The sequence below is a fragment of the Poecile atricapillus genome, chromosome 5, assembly GCF_030490865.1.
Source record: "Poecile atricapillus isolate bPoeAtr1 chromosome 5, bPoeAtr1.hap1, whole genome shotgun sequence".
NCBI lineage: Eukaryota > Metazoa > Chordata > Aves > Passeriformes > Paridae > Poecile > Poecile atricapillus.
Genome location: NC_081253.1, coordinates 15,493,788 through 15,520,996, shown reverse-complemented (window position 1 = coordinate 15,520,996; position 27,209 = coordinate 15,493,788). Strand labels below are relative to the sequence as shown.

The 27,209-nt window shown below is 50.1% G+C and overlaps 1 protein-coding gene across 1 annotated transcript; it reads right to left on the bottom strand.

Moving 5' to 3' along the window:
• Nucleotides 1–731: 731 nt before the first annotated feature.
• Nucleotides 732–27,036, bottom strand: TTLL4 (tubulin tyrosine ligase like 4). Its single transcript, XM_058840280.1, has 19 exons — nt 26,945–27,036; nt 19,012–20,286; nt 18,232–18,341; nt 17,742–17,805; nt 15,665–15,789; nt 15,162–15,272; nt 14,156–14,232; nt 13,321–13,515; nt 13,155–13,237; nt 11,933–12,061; nt 11,184–11,306; nt 9,603–9,701; nt 8,908–9,042; nt 8,045–8,176; nt 6,130–6,232; nt 5,371–5,581; nt 3,089–3,159; nt 2,422–2,504; nt 732–1,606 (listed from the first exon to the last, which is right to left on the bottom strand). The coding sequence occupies exons 2-19, from the start codon at nt 20,223–20,225 to the stop codon at nt 1,465–1,467; spliced, it is 3,207 nt and encodes a 1,068-aa protein (XP_058696263.1). The 5' UTR covers nt 20,226–20,286; nt 26,945–27,036; the 3' UTR covers nt 732–1,464.
• Between the last annotated feature and the right edge of the window lie 173 nt (nt 27,037–27,209).

The window sequence follows — 27,209 nt, the reverse complement described above, 5'->3', positions numbered from 1 at the left end:
GAGGAGGGACGAAGCTGGGGCCTCGGTGGGGGTTCACAGGGTGGCCCAAATCCTGCAGTGGTGCAGGGGCCCGTGGGGCCAGGCCCTTACAGCTGTGCTGTGCAGAACAGTCTGGCTCCAGCCTGGCCATCGCGGGTGCTGGCAGCAGGGAGGGGAGCAGGCATCTCCACTTTCGGAGGCTATTTTCAGTTGCTGGAGAGAAGCCGAGGAGAGATGAGATTGTCACCAAGGAGACCAGAGAAACAGGGCCCAGCGCTGGGAAATGGTGGGCTGCAAGGATAGGGGAGGGAAGGGCTTTCTACCAGACCCAGGGCCCACACATCAGCACCTTCTCTGGGCCCCAAGAACCTGCCCAAGCACCCAGCATTCGCCTTCCATACTGGGGGCACAGAACCCTGAAACAGCAAGGGCCAGCTCTGGGCACCCAACCCTTCCTACCCCTCCTGCAAGGCTGGACTGCACTATTCCCCTTGGTTAATGACACACAGGTAGTCCCTAAGACATAAGACCCCAAGACCACAGGCAGCTATGCTAGGAGCTGCTCTTCCATGCAGGGAGGTATGTTTACCTGCCACAGGGGAACAAGAATTACCCCCAGCTCTGGGAAGGACAGGGGAAAGTGGGGTGGTAGCACAAACCCTCCCTGTACGAGAGCTCAGTGAAGCATGGGAAGGGGTGAGCTTCCCATCAGATGCAGAAGACAGGGAAAGGAAGGCAGATGAAAACCGGGAGAGTGTTAAAATTTAATAGAAATCCTTGAGAAACAAAGGGAAAACAGAGAGCTGACCCAGGAGAAGAGCACTAGCCTGCAGTCTGTGCACACATGCTGCAGGGCACACCAGAGAGCCAGTGGCCTTGAGAAGGATGCTCCCTCCCCAGCAGCCCCACAGCCCCACAACAAACTGGAGCCACACTGGTACCCATGGTCTCTCTTGAGCTGCGATGTGCAAGCCTGAGGTCTCCTGCAGGGCCTGCTGCCTGTTGGGGAGGGCAGGATGTTGACACAGACATTCAGAAAGGATAAAACTGGACAGTTTTACTTCCTCCCAGGCATGAGGACTGGGGACTTATCTCCAGGGACCAGGCTGCAGCAGGGCAAGAGCAGACTCGGCCGCCAGCAACTCAAGACAGACACAGGTAAGCAAGGGCTTAGCCTGTGCTGACTGGGGACAAGGGCAGGCTCAGCCACGCTCCCATGCAGCAAGAAACCACCATGTCCGGCTTTCAGAACAGTCTAGGAGAAAGGCCAGATAACTCCCACTTCCTCAGGCTTTGCCACTTGTTTTAGAAACTGAAGTCACACGGGTCTCCTCTTTGCCCAGGAAAACATCCCTCTCTACAACCAGGCCCAGAACAAGTGTGCAGTGCTAGGGGCTCCCACAGTTCTTGCTCTACAGAGCCAGCTTCTGTCTCTTCCTTTGAGGTAGGTTGATGTGTCCCCAGGGAGGGATGGTGGCTGCTTGGTCACATCGCCAGGGCAGTGTCAGAGAGGCAGCCAGGAGGTCTCTGGTTGGCTCCACCAGTGCACTTGCTGAGAGGTAAGCTCTGAGTAGGGCTGGGATCTAGGCAACTTGTGAGATTTTCACCAGCTGAAGGGAAGCACGTGCTGCAACAAAAAGGAGACCCCAAGCTTCTTAGGGACAGTGAAAAAGGACCAACAGGACCATGGTGCAACAATAAACTGCTTTATCACAACACATGGACTCAGAGACAGGGCTGCCAGGCTCACCTACTCTGTATCTCCCGACTCAGGCAGCATCACTGACCCAAACAGGTATCCCAATATCAGTGGGACTTCAGGGTCACAGCTTAGTCTCCCTGTCTTTGTGTAAACCCAACTCCACCCTGGCCTCAGCACAGGAACAGTTATGATCTTTTTCTTAGAACCAGAGACCAGGGATGTGCCTCCCCTTCACTTTGGCTCACCCAGACTAACTCCAGTCCTCCACCTCTGCAGGAAGCTGTCAGCAGCCCAGCTTTGCTCGGAGAAGCTGGGAGAGTGCAACAGACCTCAGCTGCAGCAGCGGCCTCACTGTTCCCCCAGCCACTGCTGCAGCTGAGAGCCTCTACTCACTGGTAACCACATCAGTGTCAACAGAAGTGATACAAGTTCCAACGAGGGGAATATCTTGTCAGCATGTTCTGACCATGACAGCTTCAAGCACCACCTAATCTGGCTGTTCTGAGCTTCACTCACATTTAAGCTGGGTGTACAGTGCCAAGGAGACATGCCCAGTTGCAGAGACATCATGCCAACCCCATCTGTTGGCTCTGCAAAGAGCAGAGGATTCACAGACTGCAAACCAACCTGCTCCTCCCCCTCAAAAAAAGCTGCTTTTTGGGCTGCCAGTTTTCTACCAGGACACCAGTCCAAAAGCCACACTATGAACACCATGAATGTCACGGCCAGTGCAAACTCACCCCAGACTGCCCAGTTCCAGTTTGCTGAAGCTGTTTGACTGAATGCTACTCTTCTGGAGGAAGAACGACTTTGGCAATGACCACTGCAGGAGGAGAGGAAGACAACAGAATGGCTATTTAAGTCATGGCAAAAATCCCTCAAGCCTGCTGTGCTTTGCTATAGGCTGCCCTAGAGAGCTTCAGCTAGAACACTGCTGCGCACTGTCACTGCCACCAGACTGTTCCCAGAATAGCAAACAGAGCAATCTTTGCTCTCTGCCTAATGAATCCCTCTGCTGAAAGTGGGAGTAGAGCATCTCGAGGTCAAAAGAGTGGGTTTCTTTCAGAGTAGCATTCTGCTGTAAGGCACAGGAGTGACAGACAGAGACGACTCCCTCACAAAGAGGAACAATGGGCAGAACAGTTGCCAAATATGTAGGGCTGTGCCCAGTGCATCCAAGGATATTCAGATGCAAAATACTTGCAGATCAGATATACTGTTCATGACTTCACGTTTGTGGGAAATAGGGCAGCATGGGTTTTTCCAGACTCCTGGAGGCCTTGGCAAAGATGGAAGAAGGCAAACAGGTAAGACTGGAGCCAGAGGAGGCAGAACAAGCAGGATCTCTACCCAACTCTGTGCAGGTAAACAACCATCTCTGCCTACCTTATCCACAGTTATACGTACCATCTGGGCCAAATCCGTCCCTGCCCCAGTGTGGTACCCTTTGACACACCAGTTCTTCAGTAGCTCCAGACCTGGGAAGTGACAGAAGACAAGAAGTGAAAACAAACAGCCAGGTTTACAGAGAGTTAAGCCTTCCCAGCTCATGCAAATATGCTGCACTGACCACAGAGAACATGCTATGCAATAACTACTTGAACACGTGCTTGAGTGCCAGCAAACACGGGGTAAACCAAGGGCGTTCACCCTTTGTACAAGCAAACATCAGTGCGTGGGCTGCTGCAGTGCTTGCCTTCCTCCCAGGGAGCCAAGACATTCCTTGCAGCAGGCTCAGCGAAACAGGAAAACTGGGGCAACAGAGGATTTGCCAAATTAGACCAGATTGGCTGTCCCCCTGAGCCCAGTGCCTGCCAACAGCAGTACCTGATTTGGGCTGCACCAGTGAAAGTTCCCACCGTGCAAATGTAGAGCAGCTTTGCTGTCATCAACCCCTTTCCCAGAGGAGGGCAGCTCAGGCAACCTCCTCCTTGCACTCATCAGCATTCATCAACTGCAGCATTCCAGTGCATCATCTCATCCGTACCAGGATCCATCAAGAGCTCAACATGGGCTGAGACTTCATCCCTGACAGGGCAGGACTGGCACAGGCCAAGATCATCGTTGGTATGACTGGAAGGGACCAATCCTCTCACCACACACAAGCTGTGGTGCTCCAGAGTACAGCAAGGTCATTTTGAAGTAGAGCCATGTGTTCAACTGCACTGAACAGGCTCTGCTTCCTCCAGGGCTTCCTGCTAACTGTCCCCACTACAGCCAAACACCCTGCTCTTGGCCAACCCAGAAATATTGAGAAATCCAGGACTACTCCCATCCTGTTTTCTTATTTAAGAGCCTTAGGGTCATAGCAGAAAGCTAGAATTAAGAACCAGCAGAGCAATGGCTAATACGTTGATGCTATCCAGCTGGGATTACTGTGGTTTTCTATAAGATACCAGGAGAAATCTTTGCTGTCCAAAGCCTGTTCCTTGGGTGACATTTCAGCAAACCCCAGAACCTTATAAAAAAACCCTCACATGTTGGGGGCCAAGGGGAGCAGGGCAGCTCAGATGCCTTGTCCTGGGTCTGTGGACCTGAGCTTTGCATCTTGCTGGCTAGGAAAAGAGGTGTGCTGTATGGAACACAGGGGAACAGGAAGGTGATAGGGGAAGGGTGAGTTCTGTTCAGAGGTAAAGACCAATGATGGGATAAGAGCAAATCTGCTTGCTTGGTTTCTCTGGGGAAGCTGGAGCACTGAACCGGGACCCTTGCCTGAGCAGCAAAGTTCAGGGCAGCACTTCAGTGAGGATGATGACAGAATCTTTTTTCTAGTTGATGGAAGGTCATCCAGCAAAGATATTAGCAAGGCAAAGGATGACACATGATGACAACACAGCCAGAGAAGGCTATAATATACCATCTCTCTGTGAAAGATTGTCACTGACCCCTTCAATACTTTCTTTAACACCAGTGAAAAGTGATAAAAGCATTATTCTTCTTTCTCTCCTTGATAGTCAGGTGAGAAGCACACATACAATCACTGCAGTGGAGAGCTAGCTCCTCCAGAAGCCTCTCCATCTAGATCAGATATTGGATGGAAAGCCCTGAGATGCAATATATTTTAATTATCTCTAGCCTTTCATGCTAGACCACATTTGCTCTCTCTTCCAAATAGCTTATACTCCCGCCCTAATAGAGACAACCCTGGGTGAGAAGGAATTGGTCCAGCCCAGCTATGCCTCATTAAAGGATAATTTTTTTATTGAAATACAGAATTGTGTCCTGAAAGGATGGAAATTTAGCTAGATTTCCAGTGTTTAGGAAAAATTTCTATTTGCACAGTGTTTTTCATCAATTAGAAACTGCAGGAGACCAGAGAATGGGCCAAATTTTTCTTTCATAGATCATTTGTCAGGAGCAAAGCCCAGCAAATCCAGCTTGTTTCTCCCTCAAGAGAGAGCAGTAAGACGCCAAAGCTACAGGTTGAAGGCAAAATCCTGGTCTGCTTTATGCCCAGGGCACCTAGAAGTGCTGGTGCTGTGCATTCCAGAACAGTCATCACCTCTCATCAAGTCAGAGTAAGCTTTTTGTGATGTTTGAAGCAGTCTGGGAAGGTAACACATTTCCTAGGGGTTAGTATGCAGGCAGGCAGCTCCCCCTCAACATGCACAGCTCAGAAGTCTCCCACGACTGCTGGCAGGCAGCCTGCCTGAGTCAGGTGGCTGTGCCAGGCTTTGGAGGGCAGTTACCTTTGTGTCTATTCAAGTAGTATTTGAGCTCCCACTGGGTTACCAGGATGTTAAAGTAACGAGGCTGCTCAAAGAAACGCAGGTACCGCATGGAGATGTGGCTGGGGAACACCCGCTCGAACTGCCCGCGCCGGGAATACTCATCCTCTGTCTCCACCAGGATGCGAACATCATCTGGAGTCAGGATGTCCAAGACAGAAGAATAAAAATCCTGCAGACAAGAGCAACCTAAGGTCAGAGAGAAGCATCTCTCAAGCAGAGGTCTCCATGTGTCTGAGATCTTTGGGACAAAGGCTACATGGAAACTGTGGAAGGAATCTAGGCTCAATGGTGACACCAACACTGCTCAGAATTGAACAGAACACAAATTCTGCAGCCCAACCTCTCTTAAATATAATTCCAGGAGGCACAAAGGCTAGTGGCCCTACTAACCCAGCATGGGGGTCAGCTGACAAAGGCTGTAAGAGCTGCACAGAGACATAAGAAGGAACAGGCAGTGCTCACTCTATTTGGGGACCGGTGGGTAATGTGCATCTCAGCACACACCTCTTTTAATGTACAGATGAGTCAGTCAGACAGTGGCTTAAGCAAACCAAATTTATTTCTGACCAACTGTCTTGTAACCCACTGGAGCCCACTGGATCTGGCTGACCCCAGAGAAGAGCACAATCTGAGGAAGAAAGAGGGATTGACATGTGGGACTGGATGGGACATGGGCCTGGCATGATGGTGCAAAAAACAGAGGAGGTTGTTTTGTACCTGGTCAGGTATCTTCTGCATCAAGTAATAGGCCTTCTTCATCTTCTCTGCTTTCAAATGCTCAGCTGCTGGCTTGGGCTTCTCCTTCAAAGCACTGCCCAGACTGAGGACACGAGAGACAATAGAGCATTTAAGTGGAGAAGACAAAGTCCTGTCATGGCAGAGCTGCTCCCAGCAACTTCTGAGAGAGTAATGACACTCTCATGAAAATGATATGGAGGAGAGAACACTTTCTCCAAGGATTTCACTAGTTCCGAGATTAGTTACGGATCCATGACCTTGTGCATCAGCACAGAACCTGGGAAGGATGTGGGCAGGGAAATTAGGAGGGCTCTGTCAGCCCCTCATGAAGGCATTTCAGTGTGGAAATGCCCAAAAAGTGACACTCACATAGGATGCAATAGGGTCAAAGACACACCATGACGTGATTCACAGCACAGGAAGCCTGGTGGGACCTCACACTTACATCCCACTTGGAACACAGCTTCCTAACGGCAAGCACAGGGATGGGGGTACAAGTACTCAGTATTGGTACTGTACAAGGAAGAAGAGGACTCTTAGATCAAGAACTTCCTCTGGCAATATCCAAGTATGCTCAGGACTCAAATTTAGCCACATGACATGGGAAGTCCTGGCCTTTTGTACTATCTGACCAGCAACCATCTATTCTAAGTGCCAACTAAACCATTTGGGGACGCCAGAATCTGGGAGATATTTGTTGAAAACTATTTAACCCATCTATCAACATAGCTTTCTATTTCTGCTGCTGCAAAACTTGTGTGCAGATCCAAACAGGGAGAGCAGAACCTTGAGTCTGCGTTGCACGGTGCTTGGGGAGCATACATATCTACTGGAATTCTAGCAAATGCAAAAAAAAAACCCTTCATATGCTTCCCAGGGCAGGAAATACAATTAAACAAGCCTGCCTCTGGATGCAAGAAACCATGTAATGCAACATCTGAACCATGTTAAGGATCCATTTAATCCCCTGCAGGTCTTTATGAGGACACCTGCCCTTCAGCACTTCCACTGGAAGTGGCAAACCAGCGTGTGATCAAAGCACCGCAGATAGCTGGTGAGAACTGCCCATCTGGAACAGGCCCATGTTCCAAGCTTCTCCACTGAAGGCACAGGGCACTCAGAGGGCAAGAGTCCCATCTTTTGGCACACCCACACATCACTGCATGCTGGTGCTTCACCCAGCAAGCTGACCCTTCAGTGACATATAGTTAGTAGCCATTCTGCTGCAGGAAACAGACTGGTTTCCTTCCAGCCATCCAGTCTGAAACCAGGATAAGCCCTAGCTGTGGTGAAACATAGAAGAATTAGGGGCCTGGCTGGACACATACCCAGGAATTAGCATTCTGCAAAAAACAGCCACGTTAGCTATGAAGACTGTGCACCCCTCCACCCATAGGTTGGCAGCATGACACCTGCAGTCCTGCCTAAAGAACTGCTCACTCCAGTATTTGCAAAATAACAGGTGCTCCTCTTGCTCCAGGAAGCAGCATGTCAGTTCTGGTAAGTCAGAGGGTAAGTGGATCCAGCCCCAACAGAGCCAGCCAGTCCTCCAAGCAAACAGACAGGCAGTGAAACTTAGCATCATATTAGTTCTGGCAGGAGTAAGGACAAGAGAGCACAACTTGATTAACTGCAGAGCAAGCCCAAATTACATTGGCCTCATTTCCAACTATGGATCTGCAGAGAGGGCATAAATCTTTCTGCCTTGAAGAGACCACAGGAACCAGATACTCAGGCAATGAGGCAAGTTCTCTGGACCCACAGTTGAAGCACCACTAAGCACAGGTTCTCAACAGCTAGGAGCCAGTGTTTGCTGGGCTCCAAGCAGCGCCCCCCCCCCAGATGAAATCCCTCAAGAAAAAAGCCTCCTTCTCTGACAGAGAAGTGGGCTAACCTGAAGGTAGAGCCACTTGTTGTCTGTGTCCTTGAGGCCACACTGCTTGGCAGAACAAAACCAGCAAGGTTGAGGAGGTCCCGAATCATCTGGCCCTTGATGCTCACATCCAGTGGGGAGTTGGAGTGGAGGCTGCAGAGAGGAAGCATCACAGCAGCCTGAATGCTAGAATGGAGGTATTGAGCTCCATGGGCCTAAGATCAATCCCTGGCTTATTAGTGACCAGGATACAAACACCAACCTGTTGCTTCCCTCATGAAACCAGCCACAGGACACTCAGAGAAAAATCCTGACAACAGCTCTTTGACAGGGGGGCTTCCTACCAGAAATAGTTAATTTTCCCATCTTTTCCCAAGTTAGCTAGAAATAGGTAAATCCATCCCCAGAGCCCCACATACATGGCTCTGTGTACAGCTCATGCCCACCCACTCTCGCAGGCAGGAGAGGCCATACTCAGTTACACTGCAGCTCCTGGCCCTGCCTGCACAGCCGACACCACACGGCCGAATGCTGACAGGAAGCAAAGAATGGTGCACGAGGCAGTGGAACTGCTGATTGCTTCTGCCCACGCAAAGAAATCTCTGCCATCACCCGTTCTGCACAAGACACATCCTTCCTTGGCCTCCCTTTTTTAACATATTTTTCCCTGGCTCTAGCTGGAGCATGCCCAGCAAAGCTTTCTGAACTGCAGATGAATGTTGCTTTTACAGACAGGGAGGGCTTTGATTCCTGCAATCTGGAGAGGGAGGCTTCAAAGCCCATGGTCTTTCAGCACAGGCTACAGAGGACATTGCAAGCCAAACTCACTTTGTAATAAAAGAAAGGCCATTATCCACTCTGCTGTGGCTCAGAATATGCTTTACCTTGGGGAAATGTTGACTTCTAAGATCCAGGGCTTGAGGTTCTCATCCAGCATGATATCAAACCCAAACAGCTCATGGCAACAATACGGCCGGCGCACGTACATCTTCACCAGGCTGTTCACATAGGGCTCAGAACTGCAAGCCAAGTAAAAAATGCTTCTTTCCAACAGTCAGACAGCAGAGCTCTGGCTGTTCACAGAACGTGGTGACGGTTCTGGAAGTGTAATGCAGCCACATGCTGCAGGAGCAGGTGGGCTGAGGGATCAACATAGGCCTGTGAGCTGCTGCTGCTGCTGCTGCTTCACCATGTATGGATTCAGCACTGCATCCTGAGCATCCCTGCTGTGTCAGGTAGCATCCACCTCTGAATACAAGATTTATCCTGCACCAGGGACCATTCTCTCAGGCTCCCAGGCAAAGCAGAGGAGCAGGTGGCAAGCTGGACAATTTTGGGTACACTGCATCTTCCTGGCCTTCAGGCAGGTCAGGGAAATGTAAGATCTATTTACCCACTGCAGCTACTGTAGCAGGAGCATAAGTAACAAGATGAAAGGAGGGATCTGCAGAGAAATACTGAAGGCAACAGCAGTGATACCATTTTAATTAAGAGCAAAAGGACCAGGCTGAGAAGGGACTGGACAAAGGGGCCAAGGTGCATCTCACTGACACACAGATCAAGGAGTGCCAAGACTCACGCAATGATGGTTTTGATAACGATGTCCTTAATCTTCTCCCAGATGGCCTCACTATTAACTCCCTTCTGGGTCAGGTAACTCCAGAGAGCTTTGAGTGCCCTGTGAGAGAGAAAGCAAAGGAGGTAGCTCTGTAGCCCCTTGCTGCAGGTGGTGAAAGCAACAGAGGGGAACCCTGACAGCACTCTTCCCTGGCATAGCAATCCTCCTGACATCCTCAACCCTCTCAGCTCCTAGCTGCTGCTCTCTGCAGCCTGGCCCCTGGTCTTGAAGGTCCAAGACACTAGGAACATGAATCTGTCATAGACTTCTCTCAGCACAGTCCCAAATTAGCACATGAGCAAGGTAAGTCAGGCCCAGATCTTCTCTTCCCTCCCCCTCCATGTCCTCAGCAAACCTCCCCTTCCTGCAGGCCTTCCCCCGCAGCACTGCAAAGTAGCTCAGCAGGGATCCAACAAGACCCCAAAAATGTTTTAGCTAAAGCCACTTCACTGAGGCTTCAGGGATGAAAATAATGTGGGTAACAAGATGGTATGGGGGAGCATCTATGCTTTTACAGGAGTTTCCCACACCACAGTGAGTACTGCAAGCTACTATGACACTGAGCCAAGGATGCTCAGATATTTCTCAAGTGAGACCATGTGGCTAATGGCCAGGAATCCAAAGGTCACGCTTCCTGCATACAAGACGGAGTGGATTACAGCCACACTTATCTTTAACATAGAAGCAGCCAGCTTTGACTTGCATGCAAGTATGGAAAACCCACACAACCCCACCTCCATGCAACTGCAACTGCTGAGAGGCAGCAGACCGGCTAAAAGTCCCCGTGGAGGAAGAGACCACTGTGCAGCAAGTGTCTAAGCAAGCTGGCCACAGAAAAACACCTTCTGCAAATCCCTTTGAAGTGTAGTAGCCTGCCCAGGCTGAGAATTGAGAACTCTATCCTGCACTATTTTTAAAAGGGTTCAAACACCATCATGGAATCAGAGACAAGTTCCTGGGGCTTGCATCCATTCATCCATGGGACAGCTAGGAATGGGAACTCCTGCAAGATTTCAGCCTCCCCGCAAAGGTTAGAAATGGCACCACTGCTCCTATTCCCACTGAGTAGCACATAAATTAACAGCTCAGAACCAGGGCTGTCCCCTTTTCTGCCTCCACAGGAAAGTCAAGAGTGAGATGGGCAGAAGCTCCCATCTAGCCAATTTAAGCATCATCAATTCAATATCTAACAAAAACCAATCAGATTCTGTTTTAACCACATCCCATCGCCCCCACAACAGGAGAAGGGGATGAATGAGCAGAGAGGAATTCAGCGTTGGAAGCAGGGAATGGCACAGATACAGGCAGGATGAACAGCACCTACAGCTCACGCAGCACTGGACAGGATGAGTCACAAGTCAGGGAGACCATCCAGATTCCATTGACACCTAACTTATGCTAAAATCACTCTGTTCTTTCAGTTTCCCAAGTGGGAGCAGATGATACAGAAAGCCAGTTCAAGTTTGGGGTAAGAATATTGAAAAAAGTCTGACTTAATGGGAAATAGAAACAGCCACCTTGTACCCTAAAACCAGCACCTACCATTTGTGTCCCTGACAAGCAGTCTCATCTGAGTTGGGTTTGTACTCCGTGTTCTTCTTGTTCACACTGTAGTTGGTCAAGTGCATGAACTTGTTGCTGAGGCTCTCCATTGAGGAGGAGTACCTGAAAAAGGCAAGAGGAACACAAGCTGCCTGAGACTGAAGTGGCTGTCCCCATGTCCACAAGGCAGGTACAGACCCTGTTCTCATCTAAGACCACTGTCAGCCATCCACCAGCCCTGCTGCCCACAGCTCTCTGTCCCCACAGGCCCAGAGCTAATGGAACAAAACACAAGACAGAACAGGATGCCTTGGGACAGTGGAATGCAATCCCACCCTCATAGCATATCCTCAAGAAATAAAAGCCAGAGCATCAGTGAGCAGAAGCACTGATGGAACTGCAGCAGCCTGAGGCAACACAACGAAAACTAGAAGAAACATCTCAGTTTCTGCTGTGCCAGCTTTTATGCAGAATGAAGCACAGATGACATATTTCAAGAACTGGTTCACACTGAGCTGATCTTTCATTGGGAAGGCTGTATGTAGGCAGCAACGTCTCACATTCCCTTTCAACAGTCACCTGCAGCGACCCCGTGTGTTTCCACACTGCTTCTTAAGCAAACAAGATACAGTTTTAAGCATCACCCTTATAAGGGATGACTCCCTCCTGCCCCAGCCAAGGTGGGTACCACAGACACAGATGCCTGGGCACCAAGGCAGCCCCCAGCACCACTCTCCTGTACAACCTACTTGCAGCTGGCAAAGCGAACCAATCCATCCTTGAACAGGTAGACCCTGAGGGGATCATAGCAAGTGACGTAAACATAGATCCTCAGGTCAAACTTCTTTCCGCCAATGAGGTAGGGTTTGTGCAGGTATCTGCAGAGGGAAGTAAGCACATGAGGGTTATGATTTTCATATGCAGGAACATCTCTAACCCCCAGTTTGGAAGCCCTGGCAAAACAAGGGATCAATGCAGAAGCCTTTTTGCACAGCATTTCCAAGTTAATCACATCACAGACAAAAAGAGAGAAAGAGCAGCTCTTCCATTCACAAGGAGCTCCTGCAGCACATACACAGTGTTTCCTTCTGCTCAGTTCCATTTTGAAGAGATTTTTTCCCAGTTTTAAGGCACAGTAGCTTTTCCACACCCACAGCGCTGATCACAATATTCAGGAACATCTAAGACATGCACTACACCACAGATGGTTTTGTACAGTGAGCAGAAACAGTTGGGTATTTTAATCCAAATCATTTGATTATTCATCCCATAAGTTCATGATTTTCTGTAGGAAAGTTTATCTCTTTGCATGGAAAGTGGACAGGGAGAACTAATAATCAAACAACAGTTCCCTGCCTGCCAAACACTGCAATTTTCCTTCCCTCATAAGAATCTTCCCAGAAAGCAACCTCAAATCAAGATGAACTATTCCACTTTTCTGCAAAAGAGGAAGGAGACTGAGAACTCTGTTATTTCAAGAAAATCCACTGACTAACGTCTGCATGTACTGAGGCTCTTACTGAACCATTCTAATTTGGTTAAGAACAAATCTTTGACAACTGCCACCTCTTCCCTGGGACTTCTCTTCCCACTGTCCTTGTGTGAACTGGAGCAGGTTTGTTTGTCTCCAAACATGCCAAACCCCAGAGTACAGAGCACTGTGAACTGGATCACAGCAGAGCTGAAGCTGTCCACCTGACAGACAGAAGCTCCAGAAAGCTCATGAAACCAGTTTGTGTCTGAGACCTCAAATATACGCACAAAGACAGCAGCACTCCAGTAAGCCCAGCTGCAGCTGATGGAGACAAACATCCAGAAGCAGGACAACCAGGCAGTCTCCAGAGAAGTCTCCAGATGCAAATCAGGTACTTCTGCTTTGCCACACAGTGCCAGGGGCCCAGAATTAGCCAGAGATACAAGATACTGAGAAGTGCCAGGCTGTGGGTCAGCCTTGGTTTTATATTCACTCACCTCTGTACTAGCAGTGGTCTCCTTTTGGGGAGCTGGCTCCATTTGTGGATGACCTGGATACCAATGCCTCTAGCTGATGCTGGCTGCAAAACACAAACAAGAAAGGATCAGATCTTTTGCCTGCACCTACAAGAGGATGGAGGATTGAGTTCGGCTTTACACCTACTGGTTTCACAATCCATTTCTGTCGGCTAGCTCCTTCCTCCCATGCTTTCCTGAGTAATTTGATGTCCTGGGGCAGGATGAAGGATTGAGGGAAGAAATTAAACTCCTTTTTCCCACAGCGAGCCTGCATCTTCAACAGGTTGCGCCACAGACGGTCCTTCCTTCCAATTTGAAATGAACCAGGGAAATGGTTTAGCTGGAAAGGAACACAGATGTTATGAGATCTCTCTGCTTCCCCAACTCCTTGCCCACTCCTTCCTGCTCCTTTGGCAGAGGATACGTCAGTTCTGAATACAGTGCAGGGTGATAGTTTTTGCTCCCCTCTCAAGATTGCACCCAAACTGATTCCACCTAGTCCTGAAGCTTTGCAGGGACAACCTGCATAGTTTAGAGCATCACAGCTCTTCAGAGTAGGCATGTACTTGTGATAGATATCAAACCTTTGGTCCCTCACAGGTTCTCAAGCCATGAGCCACACTTGACTGTTCTGTGATCGGAGTAAGGTACATGGCCTTTGCTGCACGGGCTGCAAGGGCACTGTCCCTACCCCTCAGTTCCACCAGAAGAAGGACTGCTTTAAGCACCAATGACTGAATTTAGAGCAGCTCACAAATAAACACAATTTGGCTACAGCCTCAGTCTGTACAAGAGCCACCCTCACAGCAGAGATGCTCATCCAGCTACGCCTATCTCTTGGACTCCTCTCCCAGTTCTGGAAGGGACACTGCAGGGACAGCTTTCACAGCAAACACCTGGCCCTGAGGAGAGGGGCACACAAATTGCTTCCAACACACTCTCCATGCATGTGAAGGAGGTCATCCAAAACCAGCTCCTACCTTTTGGTGCTCCCTGATGGCTTTGAAGCCTGGGGATTTCATGTGGTGGCCCCAGCAACCCAGCCAGTCATTGCTTTCTGCAGGAAAAACAGGAAAGTCCATGACTGAGTACCTTGCCACCCACAACACTCTCTCAATCCACAGCACCCCATCTTCTTGGGCTAGCAGAAGCGTGCCAGGGATGCTGCACAGCTAAAGCACAAAGCACTCATACTTGCTACTGCACAGCTGCCAAAGCAAGGGCTGTGACTGGCATCCACTTAACCAAGTGGGTCATATCCTTGCAAATATGGCAGGTTACAAGCACCTGAAGAGGCACAGGGTCAAAGGAATGCCTTTAATTCCCAGCATCCTGACTTCTCTGCATTACAGCTGGCAAATGAAGCAATTGGCTAATGAATGCTGTGCTGCTGAGGGACACGCAGGATGCCAAAACTTCTTAGGACTTCCCCTGCCCTCCATGTCTCATTATAGCCCCAAAATAATCCGTGCAGAGGTCTCCTCATACATGCAAGAGTCCCATAAATACTTCCAGGAGATCACATTCCAGAGTACGGATCATAGGCTGCAAATGCTCAGCGGCGCTTCTCCTGCACATCTCTTCAGTAACAAGATTCCAAACCGTGAGAACTCTGGCTATGGTCAGAGAAGATGCTTTTCTCCTCAGTACATGGAGACAAGGAGGAGCATGCTGGGCCTGGCACTATATGAGGGCCAGCCTCCTCAGTGGCAAGCCAGAGGAAACCGGCCTCACATCTGCCTCAGTTCCTGACAGCCCAGGAGCAATTCCTCATGGTCTATCCCAGGAACAAACCAAGAGGCAGATCAGACCCTGCTGGGACCCACAGACCTTGGCTACTGCAGGTCAGACAGGCAAAGACGTGAACCCAGCATCCCACAGTGCCAAGCCTGTGTTGCTTCTGCTCTGTTCCTTGCAGGCAGTCTGCCTTCCTGTGTCCACGCACTGGAGGCAAGGAAAGACACAATGTTGTCTCCTACAACTTACTTTTGCTCACTCTGAAGTGGGACCTGCCAATGGTTTGCTTCACTATGTTAGGCGTGACTCTGCATATTTTCCATCGCAGCAGCTTCCTCTGCTCCCAAGGCAGCTTTTCCACTAGGAAGGCAAAAAGTTAAAGACTGAAGGAAAACAAACACAATACTTGAATTTACTACAGTCGTAAAATTCTTATGGTTTGCTGCACAGGCACCAGGCCCGTAGACGAGGATGCACAGCCCTCATTGCAGAACCATCATGGAGCAGAAGACTCCACAGCTGGGGGAGATCCAGGACACTGGAACATTTAGTGGCAGTCTGAATCATGCTCCAGGCAACAGAAGCAACACAGCTTACTGCAGTCATTTGGATCTCACAGCAGTGCTGGGTTTCATCATGGGAAGGTTAAGGGCAGCCACTGCCAGCCAGCTCCAGGCTGTGTGCTAGTACCGCTTGCACCCTGATAATGGGCTGGCTACTCTCACCCTGTGCAACAACAGACCTTGGCTCACCTGTCTCATCCCGAGTACTGAAGTAGATAGTTGGAGGCACATTAGGGAATAAACTGCAGACAAGAGCTGGTTTGAGCACTTTGTCTTGAGCCTCAGCAGGCTGGGCCAGGCACTCGATGCAATTCCTAAGAAAGATGAAGCAGTAGGCAGCTGGCTAAAAGTGAAAAGTAAGAAAGGAAGAGGGAAGCTGGAACAAGCCTTAATCTGGGTATCAGGAATTGCACCTCACCGTCATCACAATGTGGTGCAAGCAATGGGCACTAAGGTCAGTAACTCAGTCTGCAGCAATGAGGGGGTGAGTCTGCAATGAATGCAATGCCGAGTAACCACTGTGGGGTTTGTGATTTTCTGGGGCAAGGAGTGGAGTGTTTTACACAACAAACCCTATAACCTTGTCCAAGGGAACAAGGGGTGGAGATTGTAATGCATATGATTTAAGTGTTGCAACCTTCATGGTTTTGCTGTGTTGCAGGGAAGAAGGATGGAGTTTTAACCACTGTATGTACACCTTACCACAGCAAGCCTCAATACCTGGACGGAGGGATAGAATTTGTAATGTTTCTATTAAGGTTGTGATGAAGTGAAAAGTAGGGTTTGCAAAGAATGTATATTCAAATATATGCCACTGCAGCCAGTTGAAGAAGTCACACCAGAGCAATCCAATAAGCAACAAAGAGCAGCGAAAGAAAAGGAACTACAACACACTATCGCCAATCTCTCAGGCCACACCTTGCCTCACTGAAGGGACTGAGTGTAGCTTATTACAAAAGAATTAGAGACCAGGACAGGAAAGGAGAGGTGTTTTCTTGATGTCCTTGTTTGTTTTTTCTTTTCAGTACTGAAATCAATAATTAAAAGTTCATTAACTGGCAAAGGATTATATTGGTTAACATTCTCTGCCACAAAAATGGTTTTGCCCACAACAAACTGAAGGCAGGAGACAGCTGCAAAGGTTTCAAGGCCAGGCCAGCACACAGCCTGCATAAAAAAGTGGTCAACATCCCTCCCTACTTGCTGCAAGAGGCATTTAGCCCAAGCACTGCCTCCCCCATCTGCCCCAGAGGCCAACCACACACATCCTGCCAGAAACAGCTGCTGGGCAAGTTTACATTACTTCTGCAAGACTTTCAGAACTGCATGTGCACACCCAGAGCTCTGCAGCACCCTAAGGCTCAACACTTGCTCACAGAAAGCCTTGCTCATCTCCCAGATTAGTGATGACATGATTGGAAGCAGCAAGTTGTCAGGCAGACAACAAAGCCTGAGGCAGCCCTGGTGCAAGACCAGCTCCCACTGCCAGATGGGCAAAAACAGGTCCAACAAAGGTCAGCCAGGAGTCATGGAAGGCAGGGCTCGGATGACCACAAGCTGAGCAGTCCTTCCCAAAGATTCTCCCAAAAGCTAAAGAAAAACTCAGGCTCCGGGACTTGTTTCTAAAATGCTATGCTGAGACATGAAACTCCAAAGAACTTTTGCAATCTCTGGCCCAGGACACCTCCACTCTGCTTCATCCACCAGACAATGACACTGGAAGAGCACTATGTAATCCAGTAAACTTAACTCAGCAACTGTCAGTGCCAGTGAAATGAAGACCCCTGTTTTGCTGCAGTAGATGCAGCCTTAACACTTTACAGGCTTCTGTCTGTAGCAAGAGACATAGTCTGCAGGGTAGCAAGGAAACTTTCTTTGGCTGGGACATCTGTTCCCGCCTTCACTCCTTTACCCCACATGCTACCATCTCCTCTGTCACCACAGAGTACAAAGATATGAAATCACAGAATATGCTGATTTGGAAGGGACCCACAAGGATCATTGAGTCTAACTCCCTGCCCTGCCCAGGACCATTCCCAAGAGTGCCCGAGAGGATTGTCCAAATGCTTCCTGAACTCTGTCAGGCTTGCTGCTGTGGCCACCTCCTAGAGAGCCTGTTCCAGTGCCCAGCCACCTTTTGGGTGAAGAACCTTTTTCTAATATTCAACCTAAACCTCCCCTGACACAACTTCAGGCGATTCTCTCAGATCCTGGGACAAGTCTGGAAAAATACGCCAAGTTCAGTGCACTGTTTACAGCTACTAACCTGGATACGGGAGTCACAGAGTCACTGGATGACACATCGGCATCAGAGGAAGCATCCGAGTCACCTGCAGGAGGGAACAAACCCAAGTTTTGTCTCTGTAAGGAGTGAATGCACACAGAGTTAGGGAAACACACAAGAGAGGAAACGCATCCTCCAGGGGACAGGACCTTCCAGCTGCCCCAAATCCCTGGATCCTGGCTTTTGCCCACCAATAGGGATTGTAAAAACAGGGAAGGAAGCAGAGCTGACAGCCCTGCACAGAGAGGAGATGGGTAAGTTCTGGAGAAGGACAGTGGTCCTAGCTTGCTCCCAGAAGGAACCCATGCAGTTCCTCCTTGCTGCTACCTCACTTTTGGTTCAGTACATCCTGAAATGGCAGCACGAATGTAAGACAGGAGGGCAGCTGTGCTCACCCACAGCTCCCAGACAGCTCCTGTACTCCCCACATTGAGGCATGGAGCACAGCCCTCCCTGGGGAACCAGCACTCACTGTCCTCATACTCCTCTTGACTGCAGCTCTCATCCAGTCCATCAGGAAGTTCTTCCTCTGCTTCATCCTGGGGATGGCTTGGCTCCAGCAGTGACTTCTCAGCAGTAGCACTGGGACAAAAGACATCACACCAAAAGGAATGGTACATGCTTTCTGAGGCCAAAAACCCAGAAGACCATGAGGCAGCATGAGATAATGTGGGCAGCGGAATGAGGGCACAGCCATCTCCAGTGCTGATGTACAAGCACTCATCCCAAGCTAGCAAGACAGAAAGGCCCCAGACCAGGCTGAGAAGGAATACGTTCCAGAGCAGCTAGAAAGAAGAGGAACAAGAACACCCTCTCCCAGTAGGAAAGCAGGAGCTCCATGTCCTCACACCCTCTCTATCCTGTATTAGCTCTGTGTTCTTTTATGAACCCATGTGCCTGACTAGGAAGGCCTGGCTGAAAAGCAGGCTTCATTCAACATATGTGCAGAGCTTACCACTGCAGGCAGGGCCTCCAACTGAGGAGAACAAACTAGAAATGCCACACAGTAATTCCATGCTGTGGTTGAAGGAGAAGGTGGAACAGCTTGGAGCTATCCTGAGTGCCTGTGTCAAGCTGGGGGCTGCAGGAAGGTGCCTCATCCACTAGGATGCTGCAGTTGGGTTTTGCTCATAGACACAGCCTTATAGCCACCTCGTACTGCCCACAGTGCATCCTCCCCAATGCATGGGGACACAACAGCCAGCCTGGCACATCCCGCCGCAGCCTCCCTCCTTCTCCTGCCTCTACTTACTTCAGCTTTCCTGGGACCACAGCCTGGGCCCGTTCCTCCTCTTTCTCCAGTTGGATGGTGGACACCTGTGCTGCCACTTCAGAGATGGCAGCAAAGTGCAGAGGCTCTGTTCCTGCCAGGCGGTCCCCAGCACACAGAGGGCTCAGCACACCCACGGGATGGCAGCCAGTGCTGCAGTCAGGAGTGTCAGCATGCGAGGCCAAGGGATGGACACTGATCTGCTTAGTGCGGGCAGCAGCCTCACAGGTGCCTGTAAGGCTCGAGTTACTGTTAAGGCGATGGCTCCCGCTCCCCAGCTCCAAGTTCAGGGGAGCAATGCTTTCTTTCCGGGTGCTCTGCACTCCAACATGCTGCCTTCTCCTGCTGCTCTGGTTGGACTGGCTGCCCACATTCATAAGGCCAGAACTTTCGACTTGGCATCCAAAGCCTCTGCATGTGACAGCCTGACTAGGTAGATGCTGCACAGCCTTCAAGAGGCTCTTCTCTGGTTCCTTCTCTTTTGAGCTGTGGAGTCTTCCCTTAGCATCTTCCAACGAGCACTGCTCCTTCCTGAGGACTGTACTGCTTGGCACAGGGGTAAGGGAGGGGATTGTGTTTTGCTCTGACACAACGTTGCTGTTCATCACTGCTCCATTGATCAGGCTGCTACGGATGCTGTGTCTATTGTCCCCGGAGTGGGACCATGAAGCAGCAGGAAAACTCTGGGTGTTTTCCACCTTTTTCATCTTCAGCGACTGCAGAAAAGGCACTTTAGCACCACTTGGCCGTAGGAAGGAGTTGTTATTGAGCACTGGCCTACAGGAGCTGGAAGCCTGCTGACCTGATCTGAAGGCAGAGCCTTTGACCCCAGTTCTAGAGCGCTCCTCTGCCAGCAGGCAGGGCTCCATCAGCATGGAAGACATCACCCTTCTCGTGACAGAGCCAGTGTCTGGAGGGCTTTGGAGGCTGTCTTCAGTGGGCTGTGCATGGCATAATGACGGCGAGCATGAGAAACAGGATTGCTGCAGAGAGATCCCTGAGGGCAGCAGGATGCGATCCTGGAAAGCATTCACATATCTCTTCTCTAAATTCCAGATGGGTTTTGCTTGCTGCTGAGCAAGGCGCCAGGCCCAGCACGGCTGAGGTCTTTCTGCTGGAAGGGTGGCTGACTCCAGCCCAATGCTCTTCTGCTGTTTGGGACCCAGATTAGCATGGTCTGGTCCTGCAGACGCCATGTAGAGCCATAGCACATGAGGCACAAGTGCATCGGTCACCTACAGCAGCATCTTTGCTGGCCTGAAACAAAAGGACAGCATAAAAGACACTGTTGCCCTGTCAGGACACAGCACCCAGCCCAATTCCACATGAGGAAAGCAGGGTGAGCTGCTTTTCCTGCAGGATGGAAACCACATCTCCCATTTACTGAGCTCACCAAGACTCTCCTGAGACAAAGTCAAAGCACGGCTGGCATCTCACATGAAACCAGAGGATACAAAGAACAATGTAAAGAGAGCCATCTGCAGGAAAGCTTGTATCCTGCAAACACACTGGTGCCTGACTGCCAGCCAGGGCCATGGGGTAGCAGCCCCAGCACAGTCACCCTGTCTGCAACTAGAGTCTGCCTGCCTGGGACCCACATGGCAGCTGAAGCCCACTCCTATAGATCTGTGTGTCCAACATCAACCTCCTGACTCTGCCACAAGCCCCAAAATGTCTGCTTATTTTTTCTCCCTGCTCCTTAAAGCTTCAGTTCACAAGATTACACAACTAGTTGAGAACCTCAGCCCTGGCTTTTAAAAGGAACATGTTTCTCACTCTTGTAGAAAAGCTCAGTGAAGGCTAGAGGCTTCCTACAGAGCTCAGGACTGAGAAGGCAGCAAGAAGCAAATGCACAGCTGTTCTAACATCAACACCTCTGTTCCCAGAAGAGAATGGCAGTAATTTCTCCCCACTGCAGTCCTACAGAAAAGTCTCCTGCAAGGAGCAAACTGGCAGACACAGAGCTGCAGATGTATGTGTCCTGAATCTTCCTAGAATGAACTATTGCACCATACCTGCAACATCCTCTTGCCTGAGGAGAAGGGAAAAGAAAAAACAAACCATTAGCCAGTTATTGCCTCCTATGCCTGGAGGGCCCCTGGATACAGCTGCGACAGGAATTTGTATTCCAAGCAGGCTGGCTGGTTCTTCCACCTTCCAGCTCTCACACGCTTGCATGTTTTTTAAAAAAAAGGTATAAAAAGAAGGATAAGCAGTGCATCAACCATCACACTCTTCCTTTTCTTGCCATACACATACACACTCCTTTCTCACCTGAAAGACAAGCCTCAGATGCGGCAGTTAAGGTGTAGCTTGGAGACCCTGAGGTTGCTCTGTAGTACCTTCACAGCAGCTCACACCACCACAGGGCTGGGTCAGACAGACCTACACTTGCCAGACCTTCTCAACCTGTGAATCAGCTCGTCTCCAGCACACAGGTAAGCAGCATCTCAGCCAGAGGATGTAGGAGATGGAACATCCCATGCAGGATCCCAAGGGAGCTACACATTCTCAAGGAGAGCTGCTACCCATTAGGAAGGAGCCAAGTCCATTCCATGCCCATAGGCTGCATCGTTTGTTAGCACTTATAGTCAAGCTGGGAACTCCTGATGAGGACAGGGACCTGCATCCCAGTGGGAGCTGTGGCCCAAAGGGGCTCCAAGCCTCAGGGAAGAGAATCCCACAACTGAGATGTACCACATGATTCCACTGCTACCCAATCTGCCCCCAGCAGCAAACCTGGCTGTGTTGTGACATTCACAGCGATTAGCACAGAGTGAAGAAGCTGTGGCTCAGATGCCACCATCTGCCCAGCTCAAATTTCCACCAGTAAACAAGGGAGCAGAGCTTGGCTTCCACACGCTGAGCTGCAGATGCACCCAGCTCACAAGCCCACTCAGACCACAAAGTGACCCTAGCACAGCAGTGAACATAGGTGTTAAAGAGCAAGTTAAAATCCAAGGAGAATTAAAGTGTTCCTGCCTAGAGGGTCTGTCACTGTGGAATCGCCATGCACTGCCACTTTGGCCATCTCCTGCACTCTCATCCGGCTGTGAATGACCTTGTAAAACCAGCCCGAAGTGAAAGCCATCTGTACCTCATCTCCACCCAGCTTTACAGCTATCAGTGAATCATCCTGCTGTAAAAATAAAAGTGATGTGGCCTAATGAAGCTGTAACATGGGCTGTGAATCTTACAGTCAGCTTATATACACAGGTGTGAAAATGCCAGCAAAAGCCCTATGTGACCCTGATCTGGAGTAAGTGACAACGGTAGCACAGATGTGATTGACACAGACACGGGGGTACTGCTGACAGCTGTGGCTGCCAGGGTGGAGGTCTGGCCATGGCACAGTCTTAGCTAACACTGCCTGGAACCCAGCCCCACAGTAGCAGACAAAAATGTGCTGAGCTTGCCCCTCTCCACAGGAGTTTTGTTATGGAGTTGCAGAAGCATCTGGGCCAGCACAGGGGAGGGGTCTGCAGCAAGCAGCAGCTGCATCAGAAAGCAGCAGGGCCTTTAGTACAGCTTTCAGGTAAAGCCTAGGTTGGCCAACAGCTAGCCACTATCACTGTTTCCCTGTGGAGACACAGGAGCTCAGAGATAGAGGCAGGAGGAGCAGGAAGGATGACAGGAATATGCCCCCACAGGAAGCAGGCCACGATGCATGCAGACCAGCCCATAGTGCCTGTCCTTCCCCTAGTCACACCTCCTGCTTGCCAGCACGGCCAACTCTAATGTCCACCTGAAAACTGTCTCCCATCTTTACTGCAAGGACAGCTTGACAAAGCAACTGCTGAGCATTCAGGAGACCTGATGAGATGGTGGGAGGCATCTTCACTTGCCAGGTTGTAGTCACAACAGGACAGCAGCTGCCACATCTCTGTAGTTCTGGGCAGGAACAACATCACCTGCCCCAGGGTAAATCCCTGCTGGTTACCAGCAGGGAAGTTTTCCATTTATATTTAATTCAGTTGGAGTTTTGGGATGGACGAAGCTCACAGCTTGATGCAATCCCTAGTTCTGCCAACCCAACTCTACAACAAAGGACCTGGAGTCTGTTCTGCATCTCACAGTGGCAATAAAAGTACACTCTTGAAATTTTATTGTAGAAAGATGAGCTAGGAAAAGCCCTGGGTGAACTGGCCAGGCTGGAATTCAAACCCAGCCAAGTAATTAATGGATTTTGGCTTGGAGTTATTGACACACAATTCGGAGGCCGAAGCTGTCATTGTTGGAGTGACTGTACAGCTGCACTTGCTTACAATTATTCTGCCAGCACCTTTTATTGTTACACAGCTTGCTCACAAGTGTTGGGACATCAACTGGAGCACTGCCACAGCCTGTACAAATGTCACATCACAAGAGCACAGGGCCAACATGCGCTCCATACTCTGTGCACCCCAGTATGCATCAGTCAAAATTCTTTCTTCCAGCCCACTGCAGCATGTGCTCCTCTAATGGCAATGTGGCAGCTCCTCACAATCCTGTTCCAACAGGAAAGGACAAGACCTTAAGAGCCCGGGCATGAACATCATCCCACTGTTAGAGCAGTTTGGCTGTGGAGGTTATTTTAAGTGTAGCTTGGTGACACACTTCAAATAAAAAGAGCTTGTAAATGTATGCACTGCAAGCTGACCTGGTAATGTGTTGTCAGCCACACACAGCCTAAAGTCACAAGGAGGAAAGATTAGACAACTGCAATTGTTATTATTTTCTATGCCATTGTAGGCTGCATATTCTGCTCTACATGATTAAAAAGAATAGCATCTTTTTCTAAACAAGACCTGAGTTCACACCAAATTCCTCACTCACAGCTCTGGGACTTTTGATTAAAGCTTGAACAAGCAAGTTAACAATACAAAACAAACAGCTTTTAAAACCAACATACATTTCAAAATAAGGGTTTGTATCCCTTCAAAGAATTTAAAACTTTGAACAAGAACAACAACATTGATCTGAAACCAACTGAGTGCCTAAAACTGCTCCAACAGCTGGTAGCTAGGCACAAACCTGTTTCAACTGTATGGAAACAGCCCTCCCTCCCCTACATCAGCTCCAAGAAACAAGTGGTCTCAAGGGCAGTCACACACCGAGACAGAGCAGCTGAGACCATCAGCAAGTTCAAGCTGAAGAGTAGAGGGTGTTGTTTGCCACAATTTGTCCATGAGGACAACACAGAAATGCTTTTGGGTGCAACAGCCTGGTGTGCTGCTTTGCCACACAGTTAAGCATCACTGTTCCCTCTCAGCTTCAGTATCATCCTTGAAGAACTACATTTTGTGTGCAAATCCAGAGGATGACAATCAATTTCTGTCCTAATCAAGACATCAAGTTTTTGCTTGGCCACTCAGGTAAAAAAAAAAATACCAGTGACAAATCAACCTCTGTGATGATGCATCAGCAAATTCCACCTATATCCAGGATTACATTTGTGCCACGGCTGGTCATTTCCATTCATCAGCTGTGGTGCTGAACTCCACACTGAATAGAGGAAGTATGAGGAGTGTATGGCTGCCCAAAATGACCCTTTACCTAAGCAGAGCACTGCCCTGCAAGAGAAACAGAGTAGCTCAGGTGTGTGTTCCTGTTCCTAAGGTGGAGGCAGACCTCAGGGACAGCAGGATGCCAAGCCATGGGAAAGCTGGAATCCAGCCACCACCTCACCCTGCACTGCAGCAAATGCCTCCCTCCATGCACACACAGGGTGGGCTGGGCACTGAAGGCTCATGTGTTTGACTTTACAAGGCTCTAAGGGCATTGAAGCACAGTTGCCAGACGGGGAGAGAAACTCCTGCACAGCAGGCAGAAAATCCAGGGCTGTAGCTTGAGTGCACCAGGGACACCTAAAATAAAGGGCTGGCTCAGTGCTTACCCTGGGAGGCTGACCTGGCTGTGACCAGAGAGTGCAGGGACCACAGCAAAGGGCAGAGCACAGAGTCCCTATTGCTATCAAAGGATATCAATTTTCTCCCTGGCAGATCCCCCAGGCCCTGAAGCAGATGTAGTGCACAGTGACAGTGGATCATGCAGCTCTGTTTCCCCAGCAGTGACACTAGGAAGTGCCTGCCCTTGCTCCCACCCGATTTGTGTTTTTTCATCACATGGGCAACATAAGCAGTTCTACTGCAGCATAAAGAAGAGTAGAGAAACAAATCTGTGTTAAAAGCAACAAGCTAATCCATGAGGTGTTTAACAGCCTTTCACCAAGGAAGTCTACAGGGACAGTATTTTCAATTGAGCTTTATGATGGGAGAAAAGGTACAGGAGAATTACATGGCAAGACCTGGGAAGAGTTTAGCCACCAGTGTAGGATCTGAGGACAGTCAGCACAGCTCCCTCTGGTCTTAGGCAGACTGGCCTTTAGTAGAAGAATAATAGTGGAGGATTTAGAGTAAGTGAAACAAGTATAAAATATCAGCACATAAACAAGGAGGTAAGAACTACCCAATTAGTTCAAACCATGTAATTTCTTAGTCCATTTTCTGTTCTTGGTATTTTTTACTGAAACATATCTGCAACCGGAAGAAAAGGTTACCAGATTTGTTCTTCAGTATATGCTGAGGATTCTTCCATATCCTGACAGGGCTGGGAAAAATTCTTCTGAAGGCACTGCAAACTTCACTCCATACAGCAATCTCTCAGGGCTCAGGAGTGAAGAAACAGAGACCCAAGGTGAGAAGCTGCCAAATACTCCCAGACTTGATGCATGGCAGGAACCTGGGAAATGTCAAGGAGTGGCACCCAGCCAGGCTGGTACAGCAGCCAAAGCCCCCACCCTGGGTCAGGGATCTGACATCTCCATGCAGGCCCTGTTATGCAGGGATGGTGACATTTGTCCCCTCAGCTCCTCCTTGAAATGCAATCCCTGCTGTGCTGAGGACCCCTTGACTGAGGGGGCAATTGTCATCAATGAACTTTATGTAACAAAAAATAACAGCAAGAGAGCAACAAAAGGACAGACAAATACTATCTGCTGGGTACAAACAGTAAGAATTGTGGAAATATTATTCTATAAAACTATAATAAGGCAAACAATCCAGTGTAAATTCCCCCAAACTATCCGGGAGTTACTAGATGTCACTTGCCCATTCTGTGAGGAGAACATCACAATAAGAAAGACAATCCTCAGGGAGTCATGTAGGCAGGGTTTTGATGTGGAGCTGTGGGGCTGAACCCTGACTCCTATGAGACATCCACAGCCCAGCTGCATAGGGAGACAGGAGGCTGGGCACAGTGTCACAGGGCTTCCCAACACCTTCACTCCTCACTCCCTGCCCAAACCCTGGAGCCATTCAGGAAATACTCCAGGCTCGTCTCAACTCAGCTCTGCCTTTCATCTTTCAGACTCAACGGCTCCTTTTTACAACAAAAGAGCAGCCAAGCCAAGACCCCAGTGAAAGGATGGACAGCCAAGATGTTCCAGCACCCCATTTGGGCCTGGTCAATCCCAGCTCCATCCTAATACTCCAGGCACCGTTAGAAAGGATCCCTGGGGCCGTGGGTGGCTGGGGAGCCAGCCGTTCCTCCCTGCCGCTCGCTCAGGGAACATGCTCCGTGTCTCATTTCTCCAAGTGAAAGCCTCTGAGGCCAAAGGTGCTACCAGGATGCTGTATCCTGGCGGCGGAGCGCCGCCCAGGCCGCCAACCCCAGCATGTCTCGCCACAGAGCGCACCCGAACCGCCCCCCGCAGCCCCACGGGGTCACAGGGCAAGACCCATGGCAAGCCTCGCGAGGAGGCCCGGGGTGGAGAGAGGTGCTTCCCCGGGGCCCGGGCACGGCCGGAGGAGCCAGGGAGGCAGCGAGAGGGGCCAAGGGCCCTACGCCCGAGTGGGCAAACTCTGAAGGTGTAACCCAGGGAGACACACGGGGAGCAAAGCCCCACTCCAGAGGGCGGCAACGCCGCCATACTCACCGCCCGCCCGGGCCCGCCGGACCCGCCGCCGCCGTTACCATGGGGAGCCGGCGGGCCCACGTGACTACAGCTCCCGGCAGCCACCGCGGCGCGGGCTGTGCTGCCCCCTGGCGGCGCGGCGGAGCTTGGCGGCTGAGCGCAGCCCCGCGGCGCGGGCACGGCTCCGGGAGCCGTCGGGAAACACGCGGTTACACAAGGAACGGGCATTTTTTTCACGGCCGGCTTCCCACGGGGCGTACCCCGGGTAAAGACGGCCGGGTAGAGT